Raw genomic sequence first — 23,823 nt, forward strand, 5'->3', positions numbered from 1 at the left:
GGGGCATCATCCCATTCAGACTATCTAAACTTATAAAAAAAATTAACTGTGCAAAGTGGTACTGCACCCTCTGAATACAGCCCAAAAGGAACTCACCGGTAAGGAAGAGGCACACCCAGACCGACTATATGGAGGAGATGGTGGCCCGTGTCGGAGGAGGAATGTGGAGGACTAGGCAGACAGACCAAGGATACAGCAAGCATCTGACTACCCGAAGGCAGAGATCACCGGGCTGTATGGAGAGGAAGGGAGGGTGTTTATATGGAGCGGGCAAGGGGGGGAAGGATTGTGCAGGGTAGTCAGTGGAATTCTTTTGCAGCCGTCGCTACAGAAATATGGCGATAGAGAAGAGTATCGTGGAGCAGGCGGGTCCGGCGGTAAGAACTAACTGCAACCGGAGGGGGTGAGTACGTAGCCACGAGGGTCTGATTTTTGATGGAGCAGAGGTGACGAGGGTCATGGAGGGCCCAAAAGGTCTAATGGGTCCTATTCAATCTCAGAAATCCTCCACAGTTTTGGATTTTCCCCTACGTGCGGCCCAATGCGGGAGTGTTAAGCCCTGGTGGCCTGGCAAAGACTAAAGGCATAAAGACACTAGATGCATGGACACTGCAGTCGGAGGGACTGAACTCTGGGAGATATATAAAGAAGGGGTCCCCCATAAGACCAAACTGACCAAATGTGATCACCCAGTAGAATGTTCAGAAAGGATATAAGATAATATGTCTTGAGACGGTACAGAACGGTGCATACCGCAAGTTAAAGTTTTTTCCAATGTTTCCCCTGCCTTTCTCTTTCTTTCCCTGTTTTCTGGGAGGCTATTGGTACATCACTGGTGCAGCAGCCCCAGACAGGTGTGGGGTCCGGAAGGCGTCCCCGACGGGCTTTAAAGAGCTAGACGGCTCAAGGTGTGAGAGATTCCAACGTCTAAGAAAGGGAATAGCCTGATATATAGTAATGGCCGCGAGGGAGATAGTCAGGAATTAACATAGCCACATAATAAAGGATTAGTAAAGCCACACAATAATATATGAGCCACAATTCCCACTTCTAATTACATATAAGGGACAGATTATGCCGCTACAGCACAATATAAGAAGCAGCGCATCTATTAAGAGTAACAAAGACCCCACCCCTGGGTATTCTATGGGAGGGTGAACACGCAAAGGGGTTAGTAAACACTGTAATCTGGAACTAGATAAAAAAAAGTCAGGACTAGCCGGTGACGACACCACAGACCCAAAAGGCTCTGTTTAAGACTTAGTAGATGTATTGCATTGGTTGCTGTTTTTGTTATGTGTTTCTGTTATATGATTTACTGTTTTTACTATATGACGTTATGAAAAAAAAAGGAGATTCTCTGGCGCGTGGTTTCACTCGTGATTGCAGGACACATGCAATAAGAGAAGAGAACAAAACCACAGTGAGGAGTGGTCAGAGCAACACAAAATACAACTTGGTTAGTTCATTTAAAAAATGCACTCACATCAAAAGGTTGCTCCCTAGGAGAGATGGGAAAAAGTTCCTGATAGTGTCTCAAAGTACAAGAAAAAAAAAGGAAAAATATAGCGTAAAACCATTTATTAACAATAAAATAAAAAAAAGAAAACTCACAAACAGCCAACGATATATAGCATTGGGAGGGAATGCATCCCAGACTCCATAGGTCTCCACGGGTCTATCTCAAGAACCTCCAGGTGTTGGTCTAAGGCAGCACTGTGACTTGTGCGCATGCGCGGGAGCAGGAGCTGCGGCAAGGAGACAGTGAAGGGAGGAACCGGACTGTGCACGAGCCCGGAAGAGTCCCCTGCTGACATAACTTGCTGAAAAACATCTCTTAAGCCGAGGCAGACCCCACTCCAACACCTGGAGGTTCCGGAGATAGACCCGTGGAGACCTGTGGAGTCTGGGATGCATTCCCTCCCAATGCTATATATCGTTGGCTGTTTGTGAGTTTTCAATCTCTTTTTTTATTTTATTGTTAATAAATGGTTTTACACTATATTTATCCATTTTTTCCCTTGTACTTTGAGACACCATCAGGAACTTTTTCCCATCTCTCCTAGGGAGCAACCTTTTGATGTGAGTGCATTTTTTAAATGAACTAACCAAGTTGTATCTTGTGTTGCTCTGACCACTCCTCGTTGTGGTTTTGTTCTCTTCTCTTATTGCACGTGTCCTGGAATCACGAGTGAAACCACGCGCCGGAGAATCTCCTTTTTTTCATAACTGATATTGTGTAGAGGATGCTCAATCACCTCTAAGAACTCTGGCAGCAGGACTTCACTGTGTGTGGGACTGAACATTTACGTGTACTGTACATCAAATTACGGTTGGCGCTACTATAACCCCCTTTTCCTTTACTATATGACGAACTGTTATATGCGGTTATACACTTACACAAAGGTGCCGGGGGCGGAGGAGGAGTAGGGCTGCCCGGTTGTTCACATGCTCCGCACTCTAGGTGACATGGTGTTTAACTAGACAATAAAGACCCTTGGGTGGGAGGGACCTGAGTTCTCCCAGATCCCTGGTCCTATTTTTGGGATGACCCAGTTATGAGGTCACACTCAAGGGCAACCGAATCAGGGTCTTTATTGACCATATCTGATTTATCGAGTTTTTGTTTTTTGGTTGCCCCCCCTGTCCCCAATTTTGGCCCTCCCTTCCCTTGCTTTCCCTGACAGAAATTTACGAGCTCCCTGGAGGAGGTCTTTGGGCCCGGTAGGATGAACAACTCCCCATGCAGTCTCAGCTGTAGGTCAAAGCACAGAAGAGTTACTGTAGATCAACTGATCTTCAATGGCAGTGAACATCATCTCACAATGTTAAAGGCCTAAACTGCCCTAGTAAAAGGCAAATTGTAATGGTGGACTATAAGAGGAAACTTGCAGATATCATTTTACTTCAAGAAACCCATTTTAGCAAAACAAGCTTCCCCAAGCATTTTGATTAGCAATACAGGCCAGTCTACTTGTCGTCCGCCAAATGCAAAAAAAGAGGGACAGCAGTACTGTTCCAGAACAGATGCCCATTTATAGTCGAACATGTCAGAAGGGATAAGGAAGGCAGATTCCTGATTACAGTAGGCACAATTCAGTGTCAGTACGTGGTGATCACTAATATATATGACCCAAGTGAACAGAACCCCGCCTTTTTTGCATCCTTCTTCACAGCTCTGAAAGGGATGACTAAGGGTTATATCATACTAGCAGGCGATTTAAATACGACCCTGAACCCTAAGTTAGATCGATCAGGACAAAATAGGGACAGAAGAAAAGAAAGCTCAGAAACACTGCTCGAGCGTCTAAAAGAGAATATAATTTAGGCTCTAACGAGCTCATTTGCATGTAATTTACAATACCAGGCTGTGGTGCAGACTGGACGCTGCAAGCACGCAAAGAGCAGCGTTATCTGGACAATCGGGATGGATGTAGCCGTTTTCCTAATTTTTAAGTGCCATTTCTTGCAAGGGAAATAACTTGTTCTATTTTAGAATTCTGGGAACGGACTTGAAAAAGGGGTTTCCCCAGAAACGTTGCCCCCCCTTATTACTATACCGACAATCTGGCACCTTCATCTGAAGTGTTCATGTACACTTGTGTGGTTCATTGTTCTTATTTTCTAGACAGATCTCTACAGCTGTCCAATGTGGCTATTATACCTGCGGATGGATGAGTATTATTGTTTCTTTATGATTATCTGGATGAACTGTTTATATATAAATGTCGATCACAATTAAGATAGTCTTTGCTTCTTTATCTCCAGGCGTGCACTGCGGAAAGACCTTCTATAGCCACTTACCAAAACTGGTCGTAAAAGTACAGTACCACCGTTTCATTTTCATTTCTATGGAAGGGTCTGCAATTGATTTTTTTGCAGACACCTTCGGAACTAAAAGGAGTAGACCTGTTTTGTTTTTACTTATGGTCACACAGGACATATTTGGCATACACGCTCTGAATCAAAATCTCGTTCTCACATACACAATGGGATCTAAACTCATCGTGGAAAAGATTCTGCGTATACCATCACATTACATTTACCTTCTTCATGAAGAGACTATCTTGACGAGAACACTTGTCTACTTTGAGCTTCAGGACAGCAATATCAGCTACTGTACTGAAATAATAACAGAGCAGAGGAACAACTCAATCATTTGTGTTTCGTAACGTGAATTCAGGTACAGTATGGTTTAACTGCCACATGATGCTGGCAATAATCCTACAACACTAAACAAAGCACACAATTACTGTATGTGACAACAAAAGTACACATTTCATTGCCTCACATACACATGTTTAGCAGCAGAAGCTGGTGTCCGGAGGATTATTCAATCACATCATCAGCAGTGAGATGCAATGTGAACATCTCTGAAAGCGCAGTGTGGGTGATGTATCAAAGAAAAGTTGAAGCAAAATTGACGCAAATTGCGTAATTTTCATCTTGCATCACTTTGCGTTAATGTATCATGTCTTTGCTTCACATTTTGCACCAACTGCATCACCTTGAGATTTGGGGAGTGACAATAGGAGGGGTTAGGAGGAGATACATGATGCACAGATTATAATGAGACGTGAAACACTCTGCATCCCTGTGGGTCAAATGTATCTTGTATTTGCATCAAAACAATCCGCCAGGTCAGAGGTGGCACAAACTTTTCTGCCTAACAATTTGCATCAAATGTAAGAAACACTTTGGTCCGTATGATGCAAGTGTGAAAACAAAATGGAACAATGCTTCAAATCAAACTTTTATTTTAACTTTTTTTTTACTTTGATACGTCTCCCCCAGTGTCTCCGGCGTTGAATACCAAGTGCTTTTGCCCTCACGCACAACTGCCTATCACTTAACTCAGGCCCTTTGATCCTGGGAGTAGCACCAGCTTGTTTTAAACATTTAATTGTATTAATTTATTTACTACACTTGCTGTTACTTTCTTTTGTGGCAAAGAAAAAGGATGACACTGCATGATAAGTACTCTCTAAAGGGTAACGGGAGTGGTGGAAGGCACCATGTGAAAAGAAGAAAAAAATCTACATACAGTAGTGCAATACAAGCAGTAGTGCAATACAAGCAGTAGTGCAATACAAGCAGTAGTGCACTATATAGATTTGTTTACTTCTTTTCACACGGTGTGTTCCACCACTCCCCTTACCTGTTGGAGAACACATTTTGGAAAGACAACTGGAAACAGTCGTTATAAGGGTTGAGTGGAGGTTAACACCTCTAATATATTTTTATACCTTTGTTATTTCATCACTGACGTCACTGATCACTGTTTGATGTCACATGTATTAGTTACACTTCACTTGTTCTTTGGGAAATTCCCGATTGGTCACTGATCACTATTGTGTCACTTTTTCACCTTTAAAATATAATCAGAGTGTAGAGCGCCACTCTTTGTCTTTGTTATTTATGCTGTATGATAAGTAGACAGAGAAGATCAGAAAGAGTGACAGATAGAAAAGAAAGGCAGTTTTCCTGCATGAATAACCTAAATAATATATTCTACTGCGTACAGTATGTGAAATCATTATTCTTTAAATGGGATTTTTTTTTTGGGGGGGGAACCCAGCGTTCAAGTGTTGCGCATCTTTCTATGTGCACTGAATACAGAACACAGAACAAATGGGGTTTCTTTAGGAGGGGGGACAATTTAAGAAGATTGATTAATCTGTCAAATACATTCAAATCCAATGTAAGTATTTGACAAGGCTTCGCTACATCTGCCAACAGTGATGTATCTTTTCATAGTGTTTCTGGAGCCAGCAATGTCAAACAGGGGTGTAAGTGGTCTACACTTACCACATTACATACAGGTAAATATTCTAAACATAATAAGTATTACAAAAGCTTTACAGCTCTTTCTTTTTATGTACAAGGATACCTTATGGTTGCAAACTTGTGTCTGTTTCCATGACGATCGATGAGGCAGATGAGAATGTTCAGGACAAAGAGGCGGATCTCAGCATCTTCCATTAGGACAGCCGAGAGTAATGGGTCCAGGAAAGAGCTTGGCATGGCTGTCAGCATATTGCTGCACTGAAACCCCATTGATACCTTAAGATTTGATAGGAAGAAAAGAGATTGAGAATCATGTGTTGGCCAGGAGAACTTACTGTAGAAGCTGTCTGGAGAAAAACTACAAAGAGTGAAGTAAAGAAGATAGGTTCACTGAATTTCTTAGATGAGAGATTTTAAGACCACTTAGATGAGAGCTTTTAAGTCCACTGTTCCGCTATCAACATATGAAGAACATCACACAATAGTAGACAATGGGATCAGGTTACACTTGCCAAACCGTGTAGTTCATTCTTGTTTGTAAGAAACTCATATCATTGATGAAAAGAAGGTACCAATTGGATTGGCACACAAGTCAGCTATCATTACACACTCTAGTAATTATACACGAGCAATATGACACTCTTACAGTCTTTCTATTAGTAACAAGACATTTCTAGCACAAGATAGGCACTTCATAACCCTTACAGTTAAAGCAGCAATGCCACCTGCCAGTTTTTTTCTGATGACTGACTATTTTATTTATTCCTCTTATTTTACATTGTTATGGTTCTATTAAAGTTTGTTTTTAACATCTAACCATTTACAACTCTACCATTCAGGATTTCATTTGATTTTGTTTCCTACTCGCATTCACTAAACTTGGCTCCCTCCCATATAGGGACTCAGACTCTGATAACATTAAAAATCAAATAGGTGTTCTGCGTGCATATAATTGGGGGCTAACTGATCTCTCCTCCGCCTGTATTTTGCCAGTGCTTTCCTCCCATTTAGGGAAATAAAACCACCAAACATTGCGGGTTCCACGAGCTAATAGGAAGCTATCGGGAAGATGATGTGTCAGCTTCCTATTGGATGACCTCTTAAAGGCCAGAAACTAACAACAACTAAACTAATCAGCGGGAACCAGGGTTTCCATCATACTAAAAAAATAGCGTGGTTTAGCTCTGGAGGATCCACATCAATTAATGAATTAAAACCACTAGCCAACAAATCAATTAATTCATAAAACCACTAGCCAACACATCAATTAAAACCAGTAGCCAACAAAATAATTAATTAATTAAAAACACTAAACAATCGGAAAATGAAATAAAACAAGCCATCCAAATTACAAACCATTTAAGTCAAACAATAAAACAGAAAAAGAAAAAACAACAATCAATAGAAAAAAAACATTTGCCAAAAAATGCATTGGCTGTCACTGTATTTATCTGTACCCTAAGCGGGCACAGATCAATGAGCAATTAAAACTATACAAATAAAAAAATATAATAAAACCTGTAAAAATAAATTTACATACATTAAATATTTTTCTTACCTTTAGAAGCGTTGAACCTCCGAATCCCGGCATTTCTGCATTACCGCAACGTCATTGAAGATCCGGAAGAGATAACAAAATTCTTCTTTTTATCTTCTATCACCTTCTTCTATCTTCTTCTGTCATTATTTCTTTCTTTTCTTCATCTGTCATCTGTCATGGTAAGTCCCAACGGATGTTGTATCGTCATCGTCTTCCTGTTACATGACGCGTCCAGGCTTTAAATAGGGCCTGTGACATCACATTTTCAGGTCAGATTGTACAGCTCCAATCTGATTGATTTTTTAAGGATTTGACTTTATCTCCAAGGGAGGTACATCACATCCTTAAAATCACATGGCTATATCACATGGTATTACAGCCAATTGGATTGAAGACAATCCCATTGGTTGTTGTACCATGTGATAGGTCACATTAGTTCAAAAGGATGTGACATCACTTTAAGGGATGACATCACATCCTTTTGAACTAATGTGACCTATCACATGGTATAGCAACCAATGGGTTTGTCTTCAATCCCATTGGCTGTAATACCATGTTATATAGCAATGTGGTTTTAAGGATGTGACGTATCTCCCTTGGAGATGACGTCACATCCTTAAAAAAAAATAGGCGTGCACATGATACAGCGTCCAATCAGATTGGAGCTGTACCATCTGACCTGAAAATGTGACGTCACAGGCCAAATATAAGGCCTGGACTCCTCATTTAACAGGAAGAAGACGACGAGACAACATCCGTTGGGACTTACCATGGGGTTGGATTGACAGATGAAGACAGATAATAGAACATTAAAGAAAAGAAAGAAATAATGACAGAAGAAGATTGAAGAAGGTGATGGAAGATAAAAGAAAGAAGAATTTTGTTACCTGTTCCGGATCATCAAGGTGGATGGCGCTGGATTAACTTTGGTGACGTTGCGGTACGAGAGCTTTCTGAAATGCCGGGATTGGGAGGGTCAACGCTTCAAAAGGTGAGAAAAATATTTAATATATGTAATTTTATTTTTACAGGTTTTTTTATTGTATTTTTTTATTTTTATGTTTTTTATTGCCCATTGACTGATAATGTATTAATCTGTGCCCGTTTAGGGTACAATTGATGTGTTGGCTAGTGGTTTTATTAATGAATTGATTTGTTGGCAAGTGGTTTAAATTAATTAATTGATTTGTTGGCTAGTAGTTTTATTTCTTGAATAGTTTGCTTGGCTAGGTGTTTATTGAATTATATTCTTATGTTTTGGAATAACAGATTGTTTTATTATTGTGCTGTTTTGGAGAGAGATAAATGTTATTGATGTGGCTTACTATTAGGCTTTTTAGTTCTTTTATTATTGGGGTGCTAAGGTGCTTGTGTATATATTTTATTATTGTGTATTTTTGGCCTTCATGCTTTTTGATTAGGGTAATCATTGGCAGCTATAGTGGCTTATCATGCCCATATTATATGGGTATGATATACCACTATGCCAATCAATGGGTATAGAGTAGGAATAGTGGTCCCGGGGTGGGTGGTTAGGCCTCCTGGGTGGGTAGCGGGGGACAGGGGTTAACCCCTTAATTACTTTAGCGGTTATTAAATGCTTAGGTGATTAAGGTGCTACGGGCCATTAGATTGTATTTTTTCTTGTATTCATTCTAGCAACAGAGGACATGGACATGGAGTATGCTGATGAGGATGCCCTTCATGATGGCAGGGGTAAGTAGAAAGGTTTATTTATGCTGGCTGGCTAATGTTTTATTTATAATAGGCAAATGAGCTATTATCCATATCTGGAAAATAGTTATTTTGCCCATTAATGTACTGTATCTGTTGGGGGGGGTGTATTTATTTCAGTGTATTGCACACAAAAAATTGCCACATTACAAGATTGGTACCGCAGGTTAGGCATCCACACCCGAGGCCCCCCTGACACCAGTGGGACCACCTGTGGACCCCCGGACAACACGAGACGACCACCCGAGGGCCCACAGACAACCACAGGGACCACCTGAGGACACCCGCGAGGACTACCTATGGGGACCACCCACAGGCCCACAGACACCCACAGGGACCACCTGAGGACCACCGGACACCCGCGGGAAGCACAGACACCCGCGGGGACCACCTGAGGACCCCCGTGGCCTTTGATATCAATCATGTGGGGGTAGAGGAGGTGGGTATTAGTGTTTATTGTGGGTAGCGGGGTGGGTGCTGGGGGTATTTGGCCCTTGGTTCGTAGCGGGAGGAGTTAACCCCTTCATTGCCTTAGCGGTTAGCCGCTAAGGTAATGAAGTTGCCTGTACTGTAAATGCATTTTTATTGCATGGGATTCATGCCTGGGGTCTCCGGTGCTGATATTAATGGATATCAGCTTAAGAGATCCCCGGCATCCATCCGATGCAGAAAAAAAAGCCTTTTTTTTTTCTTCTAAGTCCTGTATCGCTGACTCTTTGCAGCTTCTCACCAGCCTCACTTTTCCTGAATTTTAGTAGAAACTCACCATTCTAGAACTGGGATTCGCCTCGATAAGCTAATCACGGCTACTAGACTTGCACAAGTTTCAGAACCTGCCGATAAGTGGCTTATCGCCGCTCACCCAGCGATTTTTTTTTTTTTGAAGGCTCAAAAATTTGGTGATTCGTTCTTTTATCGCCCACTTATCGAGGCTTACAGAATCGCAGTAGGAATTTTGGCCGATAAATGCTCGATAAGTGGCTTATGAACGCTTATAGCATAGGCCCCTTAGGTTTAATCTTTACAGAATGGGATTATCCTATGAACTGATGGTGAACAAAACACGATACCTGAAGAAGGGATTTTAACAGCATTATCTGGATCAGACGATTCCTGTTGTCCCTGAGGTAAACAAAGAGATACATAAGAAAACAGGATTAAGGCAAATCTCTGCTATTGTGGTAAATATAAATAGAAAAAAAACCATTCTGAAGTGATTAGCGAGTTCATTAAACTATTATGACTTTACATCTCAGTGTTTCAGACAGTACACTATAAAGACCTTCATCAGGATTTAATGAGGTGAACAACCCATCCCTTGCAGTCTGTTTACTTATTTCTCCAACTGACTCTCAATGCCAAATAGTGGTTCAAAAACGTGCTTCTCTCTCATCCTCATACACTGGCACATCCCTCTGATTGGTCACCAGGGTAAACAAGTCCAAAATTCCCCAGAATAAAGCTTGTTTTGTAATCTCTTTATAAATCGTACCGTGCTTCTGTACCAGGCAGCCATGCACAATAAAAAAAAAAAGTCTACAATTTGATTAACTGCATATAATATAACTTTTTTTATGGCAAAAAACTGGTGTGTTTTAGATCTGGTCTCCACAAATTCAACTCATGGATGACAATCAGATCTTTAAAAAAAAAAAAAAAAAACAATGGAAATACTTCATTTAAAGCACAATTTTAAACAAATCATTAATTTTACTAGCAAGTTTGCCAAATTAAACATAATTGCAAACCAATTTAATGCAGGTACAAAAATGACACAGGCCCAAATTACTAAGCGGTAATATTCCGAAATACTTTCTGGCTTTGGAATTCACTTGAATGGGCTATAAGAGGTCTTCTGGCATAACACTGCTCAGTAAATAATGTCCTAGATGTAAAGGATAATATACAGTATTGTCTGCAAGCTCATTCCAGTCTAAAAGGCTGATGTACAGTACTGTATCGAAACAAAGTTGGAGAAAAATAACTGCAAGTTGCGTAATTTTCATCTTGCTTCTCTTTATGCCCATTTATTCAGGTTTTTGCTCCAAGTTTTGTGCATCAGATTGCGATTAATGGAGTGTCAATTTAAGGAGTTCCACCTAACCGATACCTATTGACACTCTGAAAATCCCGGTACTGTATATGATGCAAACAGCAGATTCTCATGACACATCAAGTTCTGTGTCTCCGCGTCTCATTTGTTTATCTCGTAATTTACGTCATGAAATCCACCGATGCCTGAACTGGCAGAAACTTTTCCTGGCCAGCAATTTGCCTTCTGTGTGGGAAAAATGTGATGAAAACATGAGCAGAAAACAGAGCAATGCGCCAAACTTCAATTTGCACGTTGATACATCTTCCCGTCAATCGGCTATGAAATTTCCAATATTAGGAACAGATGGAAGGAACCATTGGCTCATTGAACCCTGTGGGGGCCCCTGTACATACGTCCCTACATCATGAGGACTGGCACCTCGAAGGCCCCATGACATAGTGCCAACGTCATGTCCAACAGAGAGGTTTTTTGCAGCTTAGATCTCATCCTGTGTTCCCATGGAGTGCAGGATGCTATCTGCCCTGTGAAGAGACGGCAGAGGAGGAGTCCTCCTTCCATGTCGTGCAAAACTACCACTAATGAAAGCGGTCACATCACCGCACTTTTCCTGAAGGAGCCGTGGTGCTCGGGTGCTGTGACTTCTCAGGCACTCAAAGGGTTAAAAAGTAAATGATATATTTGGTCAGCCTAAGTCTAGTTCCCCCCCCTCTCCAATAAAGGTAAAGCGTTTATCTCACCCCGATTTTCCTGTGTCCATAACGTGATGTAGAGAAGGCAGTGGCACTTTTCCCATTATAAATAGCATAACTTCCGACCTCTGATAAGTTGGCAGCGTTCTAGCAAAAGACCCTGAAAAAAGTAACAAATAACTGGGATCCAAGAGACATCCAGCAACGGTCCACATTGACTATGATACTTTAGTATTGGATCCAACTTTCTGACTTTTTGATACTTCGCTAGTTTTAAAAAATGTGTTTAATAATCTATCAGAGGCAAAGAGCCAACACCAAGTATTCCAACCCAACCTTCCTATTACCAGAGCAACTTCTCTTCTATAGTGACTTGTAAAAATACATGTTTACACCCTTACATTTGAACAATATAGATGGTTCATATTTTTTCAGATAGTCTGGGAAGTCCGACGTGTTTTAGATGTCTACATTTTCCCTTTGATATTGGGAATTTTTTGTAATGCATCATGCCTCTTTTTAATGCCTTTTCCCCTAATTAATGTTTTCACCCTTGCCGATGTTTTAAGTGTATAAGCCTCAAAAAAGTACACATGCATATATTGCCCCTGTGCAATATATGCATGTGAATATATTATGTTCATAGACATGTAGATTACGTACATACATACACACATGGGTACATGCTGTAGGTACTCAGTATTCAAGGATATAATACCGTTTATTTTTTCATTTATTATTAAATAGGGGTAAATTCGCTTTTAATGGTATGTGATTGTGCTTTCTGCAGCAAACAGTATTTACAGTATGAATTGCATTTTCATGATTAGCTTGAGGATTTTATGTCTGCTTGAATTACCTGTGGTTTATGGCCCACAGTTTTTCAGAGTGCGCTTATTATGTTGTATTATTTGTGCTTGAACATATGTATGTAATAAAGCTGCCCTCTACTGGCTTTTGCTCATGTTGTTTGGAATCCAGACAACTGCTGTGTGGTCTTTTTCACTAAATTCTATCAACAAATCCAATCAATTATTTGACACTTCAATAGCTTTGAAAGGTCACTTTCTACTTGATAAAAGTTCTGTCCTGTATATCGATGAAATATGACCTAATTAGGAGAGCGCTGCACAACTCTCGGTAATTAAAAATAACTTCCTTCATCCACCACCCATTGTATTTTCTATACTTGTCCCACAAACCTTCGTACCGATTGTTCTGATGACAGATTCTTGGAACATCCTCTCCTCGTGCTCCTTTATAATCTTCGTACCAATGTTTAAAGCAGAGTCGTAGCTGCCGGTCAGCTCGTAGTCAATGCTCAGTCGGAGTTGCCTCAGCAAAGTGTTAAACATCTCAAGAACAGTGGGCCCTAAAGAGAAACAGTATCTTCTTCAGTGCCATGCAAAAGCATTAATTCAATATATGTAGGTCAGCCTTTTTAGGTTTGCTGGAAGCACACTGCATTGGAGTGACGCAGGGACTGCCGAGGTCACGACCTTGTGATCACTCGGATAGAGATCACGTGGTCACGACACACCCCTCAATGATGCAAACAGAAGAGATGGGTCTTCCTCGTTCATCACTCACATATGTGACAATGTTCTCTGAATGTTATGCAACTGGTGAGCCAGCTCTTGTAATGTCAAACAATTACATGGAACCCGGGCATCCTCCCTTCATGCAGTTTGCAGCTAGGAAAAAGAGTGGCCTTACATTTATAGGACACAAATACACAAACCCTGCGCCCCTCCCAAGTTGGCTTTCAATTTATTTGTTAAAATTCTACATTTTGATCCTAAGTCTTATACCAAAGGAACCATTTAATTGCATTTTTTTAATAAAAAAAATGATTCCAGCCTGCTAACCGTCAAGGTGAACTCTTATGATAGCAGATACCTATACTAAATAAATATAATTTATCATTGTCTTATGGACTGAACATAGGAATATATGTGAAAGTGTCCAAAGGGTTAAATGAATGAAGCATAATGCCATCTGTGATTCCGTGCAATTAAAAACTGGCTGAAGACAGTAACAAGGTTCCCTTAGCGAAAAATAATAATAAATACACATATTTCTCATATTTCGGTCAGCCATAGGCGCTCACCACATCTTCAGTAGAGTGAAGTTTAGACTGACATTGAGGTGTATTATATTGCTTATTGCTAATTGGAGAATTGGCCAGGAGCTCAGAACCTGAAAGGAGGGGCCAGTCACCTCCCAAAAACGTAACTTAACTTTAACAAAACAGAATTAGGTGAGCTGAGACCCACCCCGATAACGGAATGTATCAGTAACACTATATTCTTTTATGGAGTACAGTATGCAGCGGTTCTTGGAGCAGTATGGAGCAGTATGGAGCAGTATGTTCCTGTAATGTTAAGATTAAAAGGTGCGGGGGGAAAACACTCAATCTTAATTTACAGAAAGGAAGGACAACCGTCTCTATGAAAAAATTGTGTGTGTGCTGAGCACGCGCATTTTAAGTGAAACTTCTTTGTCTTTTGTCACTGTTTTGTCACAGAAATTGTATTAGTGTATTTCTGTTTGTGTGACAGTGTGTGTGTGTGTGTTTGTGTTACAGTGTGTGTGTGACAGTGTGTGTGTGTGTGACAGTGTGTGTGTGACAGTATGTGTATGTGTGTGACGTTGAGTTTCTTCAGGTGAGTGTATCAGCTATATATTTTTCTATACAGCGAGTCTATTTAATTTACTGCAATTGTCACTTTTTCTGGGCAGGTACACAGAAATACTTTTTTGATAGAGACGGGTGTCCTTCCTTTCTTTAGTGTTCTTGAGTGCTTTCCCCCCGCACCTTTCAATGTTTATACTTTGGATTCTTTGAAGGAAGTTTCCACAGGGGGAGCTGGGACGTCACCAGTCCTCGGCGCGCATACAGCAGTAGGAATATTTCCTGTCTTGCGCTTACATCAGTGTTTCCCAACTCCAGTCCTCAGTGAACCCCAACAGGTCAGGTCTTAAGGATAGCCCTGCTCCAGCACAGGTGGGTCAGTCAGCGGCTCAGTCATTTTCACTGAGCCACTTGTGCTGGAGCAGGGATATCCTTAAGACCTGACCTGTTGGGATTCCCTGAGGACTGGAGTTGGGAAACACTGGCTTACATACAACACAGTATTCTTAATATATACCTGTGAGTTTTAAATATCAACAGGTGAGTGCGCTTATTCAGTCCCTTGTAATGGTAAGAGTTATTAGGACATACTTGAAAACGAGAGGTAACTCTCAATGTATTACTTCCTGGTAATACTTCTTGCTGCAACTGGGGTTAAGTTTCCTGCCCGGACCAGAAGGAGTGTATGCTGAGGGATCCTCACGAAGCAAGTCATCAATCTCCAGAGTGGTAACATGTACCCTAAACATGTCCTACTTTTATGATTAATTTACCTTGTACGTGCAATCATTTACATTTTAATGTTGTCACAATATAATTACTTTACTACACTATGAGAGTCGTGTGCTGTGTTTTCTCTTTTTTGCATGTCCCTGGTAAAACATTTTATAAATAAAATAAATGGAAGTAAACGTTATATATATGTAGCCCTGAGGTAAATTTAAACTCCCTGACCTTCTGCCGCGAGTGCCGTGGGGTCGCGGGTGCCGCCGGAGGCAGCGGTGGACCCGCCGGCACTTCGCGAGGGTGGGGGCCATTGCAGGGAGCAGAGCGGGACTGTGCGGTGCAGGCCGGGGGACGCGATCGGGCCGTTGCTAAGGCCGCGATCGCGTTGCCACCGGCTCGGCGGCTGGAGGAGAGTGCGCCGCCATTGCGCGTTAGTTCGCGCATGCGCAGGAGGCGGCAAGCGCGCGATAGGACTCCAGGGATAGGGAGAGATCGCGCGAGAGTAGGGAAGTGTAGAGGGAGATTGAGGCGGCCATTAGGGGTTCGCGCATGCGCAGGGCAAGTGCGCACGCGGCCCCAATGCTTTAGGCAGCCCCTGGGGACTACAACTCCCACGAGGCTTAGGGAGACAGAGGTCAGGTGCTCCCTTGCGGCCAATAGGGCTGGAGGAAGCTCAGCCCGGGAATATAGATACATTTCCCGGGCTTTGCAGAGTGAGTCAGGAAGAGGCAGAGGAAGGAGTAGGAAGGGTGCAGGGAGCGCGTGGCTCCTGTACCAGGTAAGGGTTCTCCTTAGATCCCCAGGCAGGCCCCAATTCCCGGTAAGGGCAGGGGGTAACTGAAGAGGGACGGCCATAGCTAGGGAGGTGACCCTTAGGCGTGGAAGGTGCAGGTTTGGCAGTGCCACAGCGGAGAGGGCTGTGGGCACTGGCAAAGAGGCACAGTGTGCAAGCAGTGGGATTGCTGCGGGATCCAGGTGGCTGTGTGTGATTGCAGCTGTCTGTGTGTGTTGTCGCTGCATGTGCTGGGCGCAGTGCGTGCAGTGTGTGTGAAGCGTGTGTGGATCCCTGCAGGCTGACAGTGTGAGCGGTGTGTCAGCTGCAGGTGCTTTAGGAGTAGCTAGTTAATAGCTAGTGAGTTAGAGATACAGATAGGACTGGGTAGCTAGGGGAAGGGGGGCAGGTTATGGTTCCACAGGCCCTAGGAGTTTTGCCCAAGCCATCCCAGGTTGCGGTTCCTCAGGGACAGGCCCTAGGTTAGGGTTCCTGTCCTGTTAGGGTTGCTGTCACTCTAGGAGTAGTTAGTGATAGGAAGGGATAGCGGCGGTTGCTGTTCCCATGCGGTTGGTGTTGCCGTGATCCGGTTGCAGTTCCCGTGGAGCGGTGGGACCCTCGTTGGGGTCTCACGGCAGAAGTACCTGGATAGGATCAGACGGACGTCTGACCCTTTGAGAAGTGTGTTGCGGTCCCGAGCATCGGAGTGCTCGGAAGGTATCTCCAAGTATTATAAGTGCACCAACTGGGCCCTAGCTTAATTTAGTGACTGCGCAGTCACCCACGACCTTCCGTAGGAGTGCGGGACATTGGGTGTGGGGGATCACAGGACACTGGGTGGGGAACACCAGACATTGGGCTGAGGTGATGCGGATAGAGCATCAGGTTATGTTATGTTATGTAATGAGTTATATGTGTGTGTTAAGTAAAGTGTTAGTTATTGGTTATCGTATACGTGTGTTATTGTATTTCTTACTCAGGGCTATCTTTCCTAACGGAGGATCCTGGGTAAGTGGAGGCGCTGCACCAGGTAATGGTAAGGGTTTCCCCAGGCTCCCAGCTAGCGGAGGCTCAGATCTCCTGGAGCCACAGGTGTTATACAGTCACCAGTAGCCCTTTAGAGCAGGTGTGTTGCGGGGAAAGGAACCGGTTAGACCACGAGGGGCCAATGTGAGATTGGGTGGGTCGGCCGGTTCACAAAAAGGGTTACATTTGGAGGCGCTGCTGAGATATCAGACCTGGGGTGCCCTGTATGTTTTTTTTCTAATCTGTGTCCTAATTTTGTTTCGCCATGGGGAAGCCCTCAAGGCGGAGGAAGCCACGTGCTAAGTTCCCGGCCGCGCGGGAAAATGTTGCCAACAGTTATCCAGGACTGGCGGGAAAACCCGAGCCCCGCCCCCTCACTGTGAGTGACTCAGTACCGAGTTTGCAACATTCCCCAAAAGACTGTGCTGCCCCTCCTCTAGAGTCCACCAGGGGGAGGGAGTGCCTTGAGCAGAAATCAGAAATTTCTGTTCCCCCTAAGGAAAGCAAGGGATGCCGAGAAAAACACCCTTGGCTGTATAGAATCGTACGGGCCCCCCATTTAGTCTTGCCAATGGTGGTGTGCCCGTGTGCGTTAAAAGAATGGAAAGCGATGGGTGGCTGGCTGGACGGAGCATCTGAGTCACCAGTTGCTCTCACGCTGACCGTGGTAGACGGGGAAGAATGCCTGCACGACCGTCTGCATGAGTGTGAGTGTGCCGTTGGTGAGCTGACCCAAGGGCCTAAGTGTCCTGACTGTGCGGCGCAGTTCCTGCAACCCAAACCGCCAGCGGCAGAGGACTTTGTGGCAGAAATGGAGTGTTCCCTCCCCGAGGAGGAGAGAGACTGCCAGGGGTTACACCATGATGTGTATGAGCCCTGGAATTTGTCAGGAATGGAGGTCACGACGCTAATGTGCCCCTGCCTGAGTGAAGCCCTTAAAGATGGAGTCGAACCGTCTCAGTTACAGTTAGGTTTCAGGTCAACTGAGGTGGACGGAGAAACGTTTACCCAGTGTTGGAGCCTCAAATGTGGCTGTTCCCGGAGGGAGGCACTGGCGTGGGAGCCCCAAATGTGAGTGTTGCGGGGCCTGGTTCCTAAAGCCTATCCTGCCCCAGGCGGCGGAACCAGCCGAGAAAGAAGAGGAGGGGCTGGACCTCCCTCCTACAGTAAATGATGCTTGTCCTCAGTTTGTTTTAATTCCAAAGGCCTCCGGGGACCCGTGTGTCCAGACCACTGTTGCAGACCCTCTCAAAGGGGACGTGCAAATGGAGGAGCAGGAACCTCTGATGGCGGAACCTGCGGAGAAAGAGGCGCCTGATGGTGCTACCGAGGTGGGTGAAGCTGCTACTGATTCGTCCACTTCAGCGATGGAGGTGGTGGAGGGCCCGTGTGCCCAAATGAACTTTCCAGACGCTGAGCCGGAGCCGCTGGAGGCGGAGCTCCAGATGTTGGAACCCCAGATGTCGGTTCCAGACCCGGTTCCCGAGCAGGAACCACCGAGACCAGAACCACAGATCCCGGAAGGCCAGGGTAAGGTGTTTATACCCCCGCCCTTGTGTGATAAGTCCAGCGACCAAACGAGCGTGGTGATGCGCCTGCCGGCGGACCACTCCAGTGAGGTCACCGAGGCAACCACCTCCACTGAGGCAGACCATGATGTGGGCCCGTGTGCCCTGCAACAGCCAGTCCGGTCTACCACCGAGGTACCAGCGGTCCCAGGCTTGGGATCAGTACCTGCCGACAACGATAGGGGTAAGTTGACTGCCCCAGGGGTGTCGGGTGTGAGCTCCCCGGTGATCGTGGAGCCTGGGGACTCCAGAGGTAGGGTCACCCGGGCGATGGGCTCACCCCGTCATCGCGTCCTGGCGGAGGTGTCTCCCCCAGAAGATCTCTGCAGATCATGGAACGAATCCGACCTCATGAAGGTATCCGGTGTAGCGGACCGGAGCGACACATACTCCTGCGCGAGGAGTCTCCAAGCTTGGCCTTCTCAAGACCCGGGCCTACCCGAAGAAGTGGTGCCGTCCGCGGAAGAAGTCACCGTTAAAGGGATGGTTGGAGCGGACAAAAACTCTGTTGAGACCGCTCTGGTAGTTGTGGCCTCTCCCAGTTGCGCGATGGAGCGCTATGTTCGCCATGTGGTGGATCGAGGCAAGAGACTGAGCCTTCCTGTCTCCCGTGAGACGAGACCGGAGGATCCGGCAAGGGTCAATACCCAGGACCCCTTACTATTTTTTCTGCGAGAGGGAGAAGGTGGGTTGGTGCAAGGGACAGGTCTTGAGTTCCAAAAGACTCACAGGAGTCAAGGTGGGATACCCTCACCCAGTCTGTTAGGGGCACACCACTCTGAGACTCAGCTGGCCTCGGGTATCCATGCGGGTATGTTGGGTACAAATGGGGAATTGCTTGTGTTTGATGTACAGGTTACAATGCATTTTCCATTATATAACCCACTGTATGGTTGCTACCCAAGCGAGGGCGTTGGGATTCTGCGAAAGGGAGAATGTAGCCCTGAGGTAAATTTAAACTCCCTGACCTTCTGCCGCGAGTGCCGTGGGGTCGCGGGTGCCGCCGGAGGCAGCGGTGGACCCACCGGCACTTCGCGAGGGTGGGGGCCATTGCAGGGAGCAGAGCGGGACTGTGCGGTGCAGGCCGGTTGCCGGGGACGCGATCGGGCCGTTGCTAAGGCCGCGATCGCGTTGCCACCGGCTCGGCGGCTGGAGGAGAGTGCGCCGCCATTGCGCGTTAGTTCGCGCATGCGCAGGAGGCGGCAAGCGCGCGATAGGACTCCAGGGATAGGGAGAGATCGCGCGAGAGTAGGGAAGTGTAGAGGGAGATTGAGGCGGCCATTAGGGGTTCGCGCATGCGCAGGGCAAGTGCGCACGCGGCCCCAATGCTTTAGGCAGCCCCTGGGGACTACAACTCCCACGAGGCTTAGGGAGACAGAGGTCAGGTGCTCCCTTGCGGCCAATAGGGCTGGAGGAAGCTCAGCCCGGGAATATAGATACATTTCCCGGGCTTTGCAGAGTGAGTCAGGAAGAGGCAGAGGAAGGAGTAGGAAGGGTGCAGGGAGCGCGTGGCTCCTGTACCAGGTAAGGGTTCTCCTTAGATCCCCAGGCAGGCCCCAATTCCCGGTAAGGGCAGGGGGTAACTGAAGAGGGACGGCCATAGCTAGGGAGGTGACCCTTAGGCGTGGAAGGTGCAGGTTTGGCAGTGCCACAGCGGAGAGGGCTGTGGGCACTGGCAAAGAGGCACAGTGTGCAAGCAGTGGGATTGCTGCGGGATCCAGGTGGCTGTGTGTGATTGCAGCTGTCTGTGTGTGTTGTCGCTGCATGTGCTGGGCGCAGTGCGTGCAGTGTGTGTGAAGCGTGTGTGGATCCCTGCAGGCTGACAGTGTGAGCGGTGTGTCAGCTGCAGGTGCTTTAGTAGTAGCTAGTTAATAGCTAGTGAGTTAGAGATACAGATAGGACTGGGTAGCTAGGGGAAGGGGGGCAGGTTATGGTTCCACAGGCCCTAGGAGTTTTGCCCAAGCCATCCCAGGTTGCGGTTCTTCAGGGACAGGCCCTAGGTTAGGGTTCCTGTCCTGTTAGGGTTGCTGTCACTCTAGGAGTAGTTAGTGATAGGAAGGGATAGCGGCGGTTGCTGTTCCCATGCGGTTGGTGTTGCCGTGATCCGGTTGCAGTTCCCGTGGAGCGGTGGGACCCTCGTTGGGGTCTCACGGCAGAAGTACCTGGATAGGATCAGACGGACGTCTGACCCTTTGAGAAGTGTGTTGCGGTCCCGAGCATCGGAGTGCTCGGAAGGTATCTCCAAGTATTATAAGTGCACCAACTGGGCCCTAGCTTAATTTAGTGACTGCGCAGTCACCCACGACCTTCCGTAGGAGTGCGGGACATTGGGTGTGGGGGATCACAGGACACTGGGTGGGGAACACCAGACATTGGGCTGAGGTGATGCGGATAGAGCATCAGGTTATGTTATGTTATGTAATGAGTTATATGTGTGTGTTAAGTAAAGTGTTAGTTATTGGTTATCGTATACGTGTGTTATTGTATTTCTTACTCAGGGCTATCTTTCCTAACGGAGGATCCTGGGTAAGTGGAGGCGCTGCACCAGGTAATGGTAAGGGTTTCCCCAGGCTCCCAGCTAGCGGAGGCTCAGATCTCCTGGAGCCACAGGTGTTATACAGTCACCAGTAGCCCTTTAGAGCAGGTGTGTTGCGGGGAAAGGAACCGGTTAGACCACGAGGGGCCAATGTGAGATTGGGTGGGTCGGCCGGTTCACAAAAAGGGTTACATTTGGAGGCGCTGCTGAGATATCAGACCTGGGGTGCCCTGTATGTTTTTTTTCTAATCTGTGTCCTAATTTTGTTTCGCCATGGGGAAGCCCTCAAGGCGGAGGAAGCCACGTGCTAAGTTCCCGGCCGCGCGGGAAAATGTTGCCAACAGTTATCCAGGACTGGCGGGAAAACCCGAGCCCCGCCCCCTCACTGTGAGTGACTCAGTACCGAGTTTGCAACATTCCCCAAAAGACTGTGCTGCCCCTCCTCTAGAGTCCACCAGGGGGAGGGAGTGCCTTGAGCAGAAATCAGAAATTTCTGTTCCCCCTAAGGAAAGCAAGGGATGCCGAGAAAAACACCCTTGGCTGTATAGAATCGTACGGGCCCCCCATTTAGTCTTGCCAATGGTGGTGTGCCCGTGTGCGTTAAAAGAATGGAAAGCGATGGGTGGCTGGCTGGACGGAGCATCTGAGTCACCAGTTGCTCTCACGCTGACCGTGGTAGACGGGGAAGAATGCCTGCACGACCGTCTGCATGAGTGTGAGTGTGCCGTTGGTGAGCTGACCCAAGGGCCTAAGTGTCCTGACTGTGCGGCGCAGTTCCTGCAACCCAAACCGCCAGCGGCAGAGGACTTTGTGGCAGAAATGGAGTGTTCCCTCCCCGAGGAGGAGAGAGACTGCCAGGGGTTACACCCTGATGTGTATGAGCCCTGGAATTTGTCAGGAATGGAGGTCACGACGCTAATGTGCCCCTGCCTGAGTGAAGCCCTTAAAGATGGAGTCGAACCGTCTCAGTTACAGTTAGGTTTCAGGTCAACTGAGGTGGACGGAGAAACGTTTACCCAGTGTTGGAGCCTCAAATGTGGCTGTTCCCGGAGGGAGGCACTGGCGTGGGAGCCCCAATGTGAGTGTTGCGGGGCCTGGTTCCTAAAGCCTATCCTGCCCCAGGCGGCGGAACCAGCCGAGAAAGAAGAGGAGGGGCTGGACCTCCCTCCTACAGTAAATGATGCTTGTCCTCAGTTTGTTTTAATTCCAAAGGCCTCCGGGGACCCGTGTGTCCAGACCACTGTTGCAGACCCTCTCAAAGGGGACGTGCAAATGGAGGAGCAGGAACCTCTGATGGCGGAACCTGCGGAGAAAGAGGCGCCTGATGGTGCTACCGAGGTGGGTGAAGCTGCTACTGATTCGTCCACTTCAGCGATGGAGGTGGTGGAGGGCCCGTGTGCCCAAATGAACTTTCCAGACGCTGAGCCGGAGCCGCTGGAGGCGGAGCTCCAGATGTTGGAACCCCAGATGTCGGTTCCAGACCCGGTTCCCGAGCAGGAACCACCGAGACCAGAACCACAGATCCCGGAAGGCCAGGGTAAGGTGTTTATACCCCCGCCCTTGTGTGATAAGTCCAGCGACCAAACGAGCGTGGTGATGCGCCTGCCGGCGGACCACTCCAGTGAGGTCACCGAGGCAACCACCTCCACTGAGGCAGACCATGATGTGGGCCCGTGTGCCCTGCAACAGCCAGTCCGGTCTACCACCGAGGTACCAGCGGTCCCAGGCTTGGGATCAGTACCTGCCGACAACGATAGGGGTAAGTTGACTGCCCCAGGGGTGTCGGGTGTGAGCTCCCCGGTGATCGTGGAGCCTGGGGACTCCAGAGGTAGGGTCACCCGGGCGATGGGCTCACCCCGTCATCACGTCCTGGCGGAGGTGTCTCCCCCAGAAGATCTCTGCAGATCATGGAACGAATCCGACCTCATGAAGGTATCCGGTGTAGCGGACCGGAGCGACACATACTCCTGCGCGAGGAGTCTCCAAGCTTGGCCTTCTCAAGACCCGGGCCTACCCGAAGAAGTGGTGCCGTCCGCGGAAGAAGTCACCGTTAAAGGGATGGTTGGAGCGGACAAAAACTCTGTTGAGACCGCTCTGGTAGTTGTGGCCTCTCCCAGTTGCGCGATGGAGCGCTATGTTCGCCATGTGGTGGATCGAGGCAAGAGACTGAGCCTTCCTGTCTCCCGTGAGACGAGACCGGAGGATCCGGCAAGGGTCAATACCCAGGACCCCTTACTATTTTTTCTGCGAGAGGGAGAAGGTGGGTTGGTGCAAGGGACAGGTCTTGAGTTCCAAAAGACTCACAGGAGTCAAGGTGGGATACCCTCACCCAGTCTGTTAGGGGCACTCCACTCTGAGACTCAGCTGGCCTCGGGTATCCATGCGGGTATGTTGGGTACAAATGGGGAATTGCTTGTGTTTGATGTACAGGTTACAATGCATTTTCCATTATATAACCCACTGTATGGTTGCTACCCAAGCGAGGGCGTTGGGATTCTGCGAAAGGGAGAATGTAGCCCTGAGGTAAATTTAAACTCCCTGACCTTCTGCCGCGAGTGCCGTGGGGTCGCGGGTGCCGCCGGAGGCAGCGGTGGACCCACCGGCACTTCGCGAGGGTGGGGGCCATTGCAGGGAGCAGAGCGGGACTGTGCGGTGCAGGCCGGTTGCCGGGGACGCGATCGGGCCGTTGCTAAGGCCGCGATCGCGTTGCCACCGGCTCGGCGGCTGGAGGAGAGTGCGCCGCCATTGCGCGTT

The 23,823-nt window shown here is 46.9% G+C and overlaps 1 protein-coding gene across 3 annotated transcripts in view; it reads right to left on the reverse strand.

Moving 5' to 3' along the window:
• The window catches only part of EFR3B (EFR3 homolog B), a 219,797-nt gene that overhangs the window by 25,173 nt on the left and 170,801 nt on the right, over nucleotides 1–23,823 (reverse strand). For all 3 annotated transcript variants that reach the window (XM_075598625.1, XM_075598627.1, XM_075598626.1), the window contains 5 exons: nucleotides 13,017–13,178; nucleotides 11,855–11,966; nucleotides 10,132–10,183; nucleotides 5,891–6,063; nucleotides 4,047–4,122 (listed from right to left, as the gene is read on the reverse strand). In XM_075598625.1, coding sequence (XP_075454740.1) covers nucleotides 4,047–4,122; nucleotides 5,891–6,063; nucleotides 10,132–10,183; nucleotides 11,855–11,966; nucleotides 13,017–13,178 — 575 coding nt within the window. The remainder of the gene's footprint in view (nucleotides 1–4,046; nucleotides 4,123–5,890; nucleotides 6,064–10,131; nucleotides 10,184–11,854; nucleotides 11,967–13,016; nucleotides 13,179–23,823) is intronic.

Source organism: Ascaphus truei, chromosome 4 (assembly GCF_040206685.1).
Source record: "Ascaphus truei isolate aAscTru1 chromosome 4, aAscTru1.hap1, whole genome shotgun sequence".
NCBI lineage: Eukaryota > Metazoa > Chordata > Amphibia > Anura > Ascaphidae > Ascaphus > Ascaphus truei.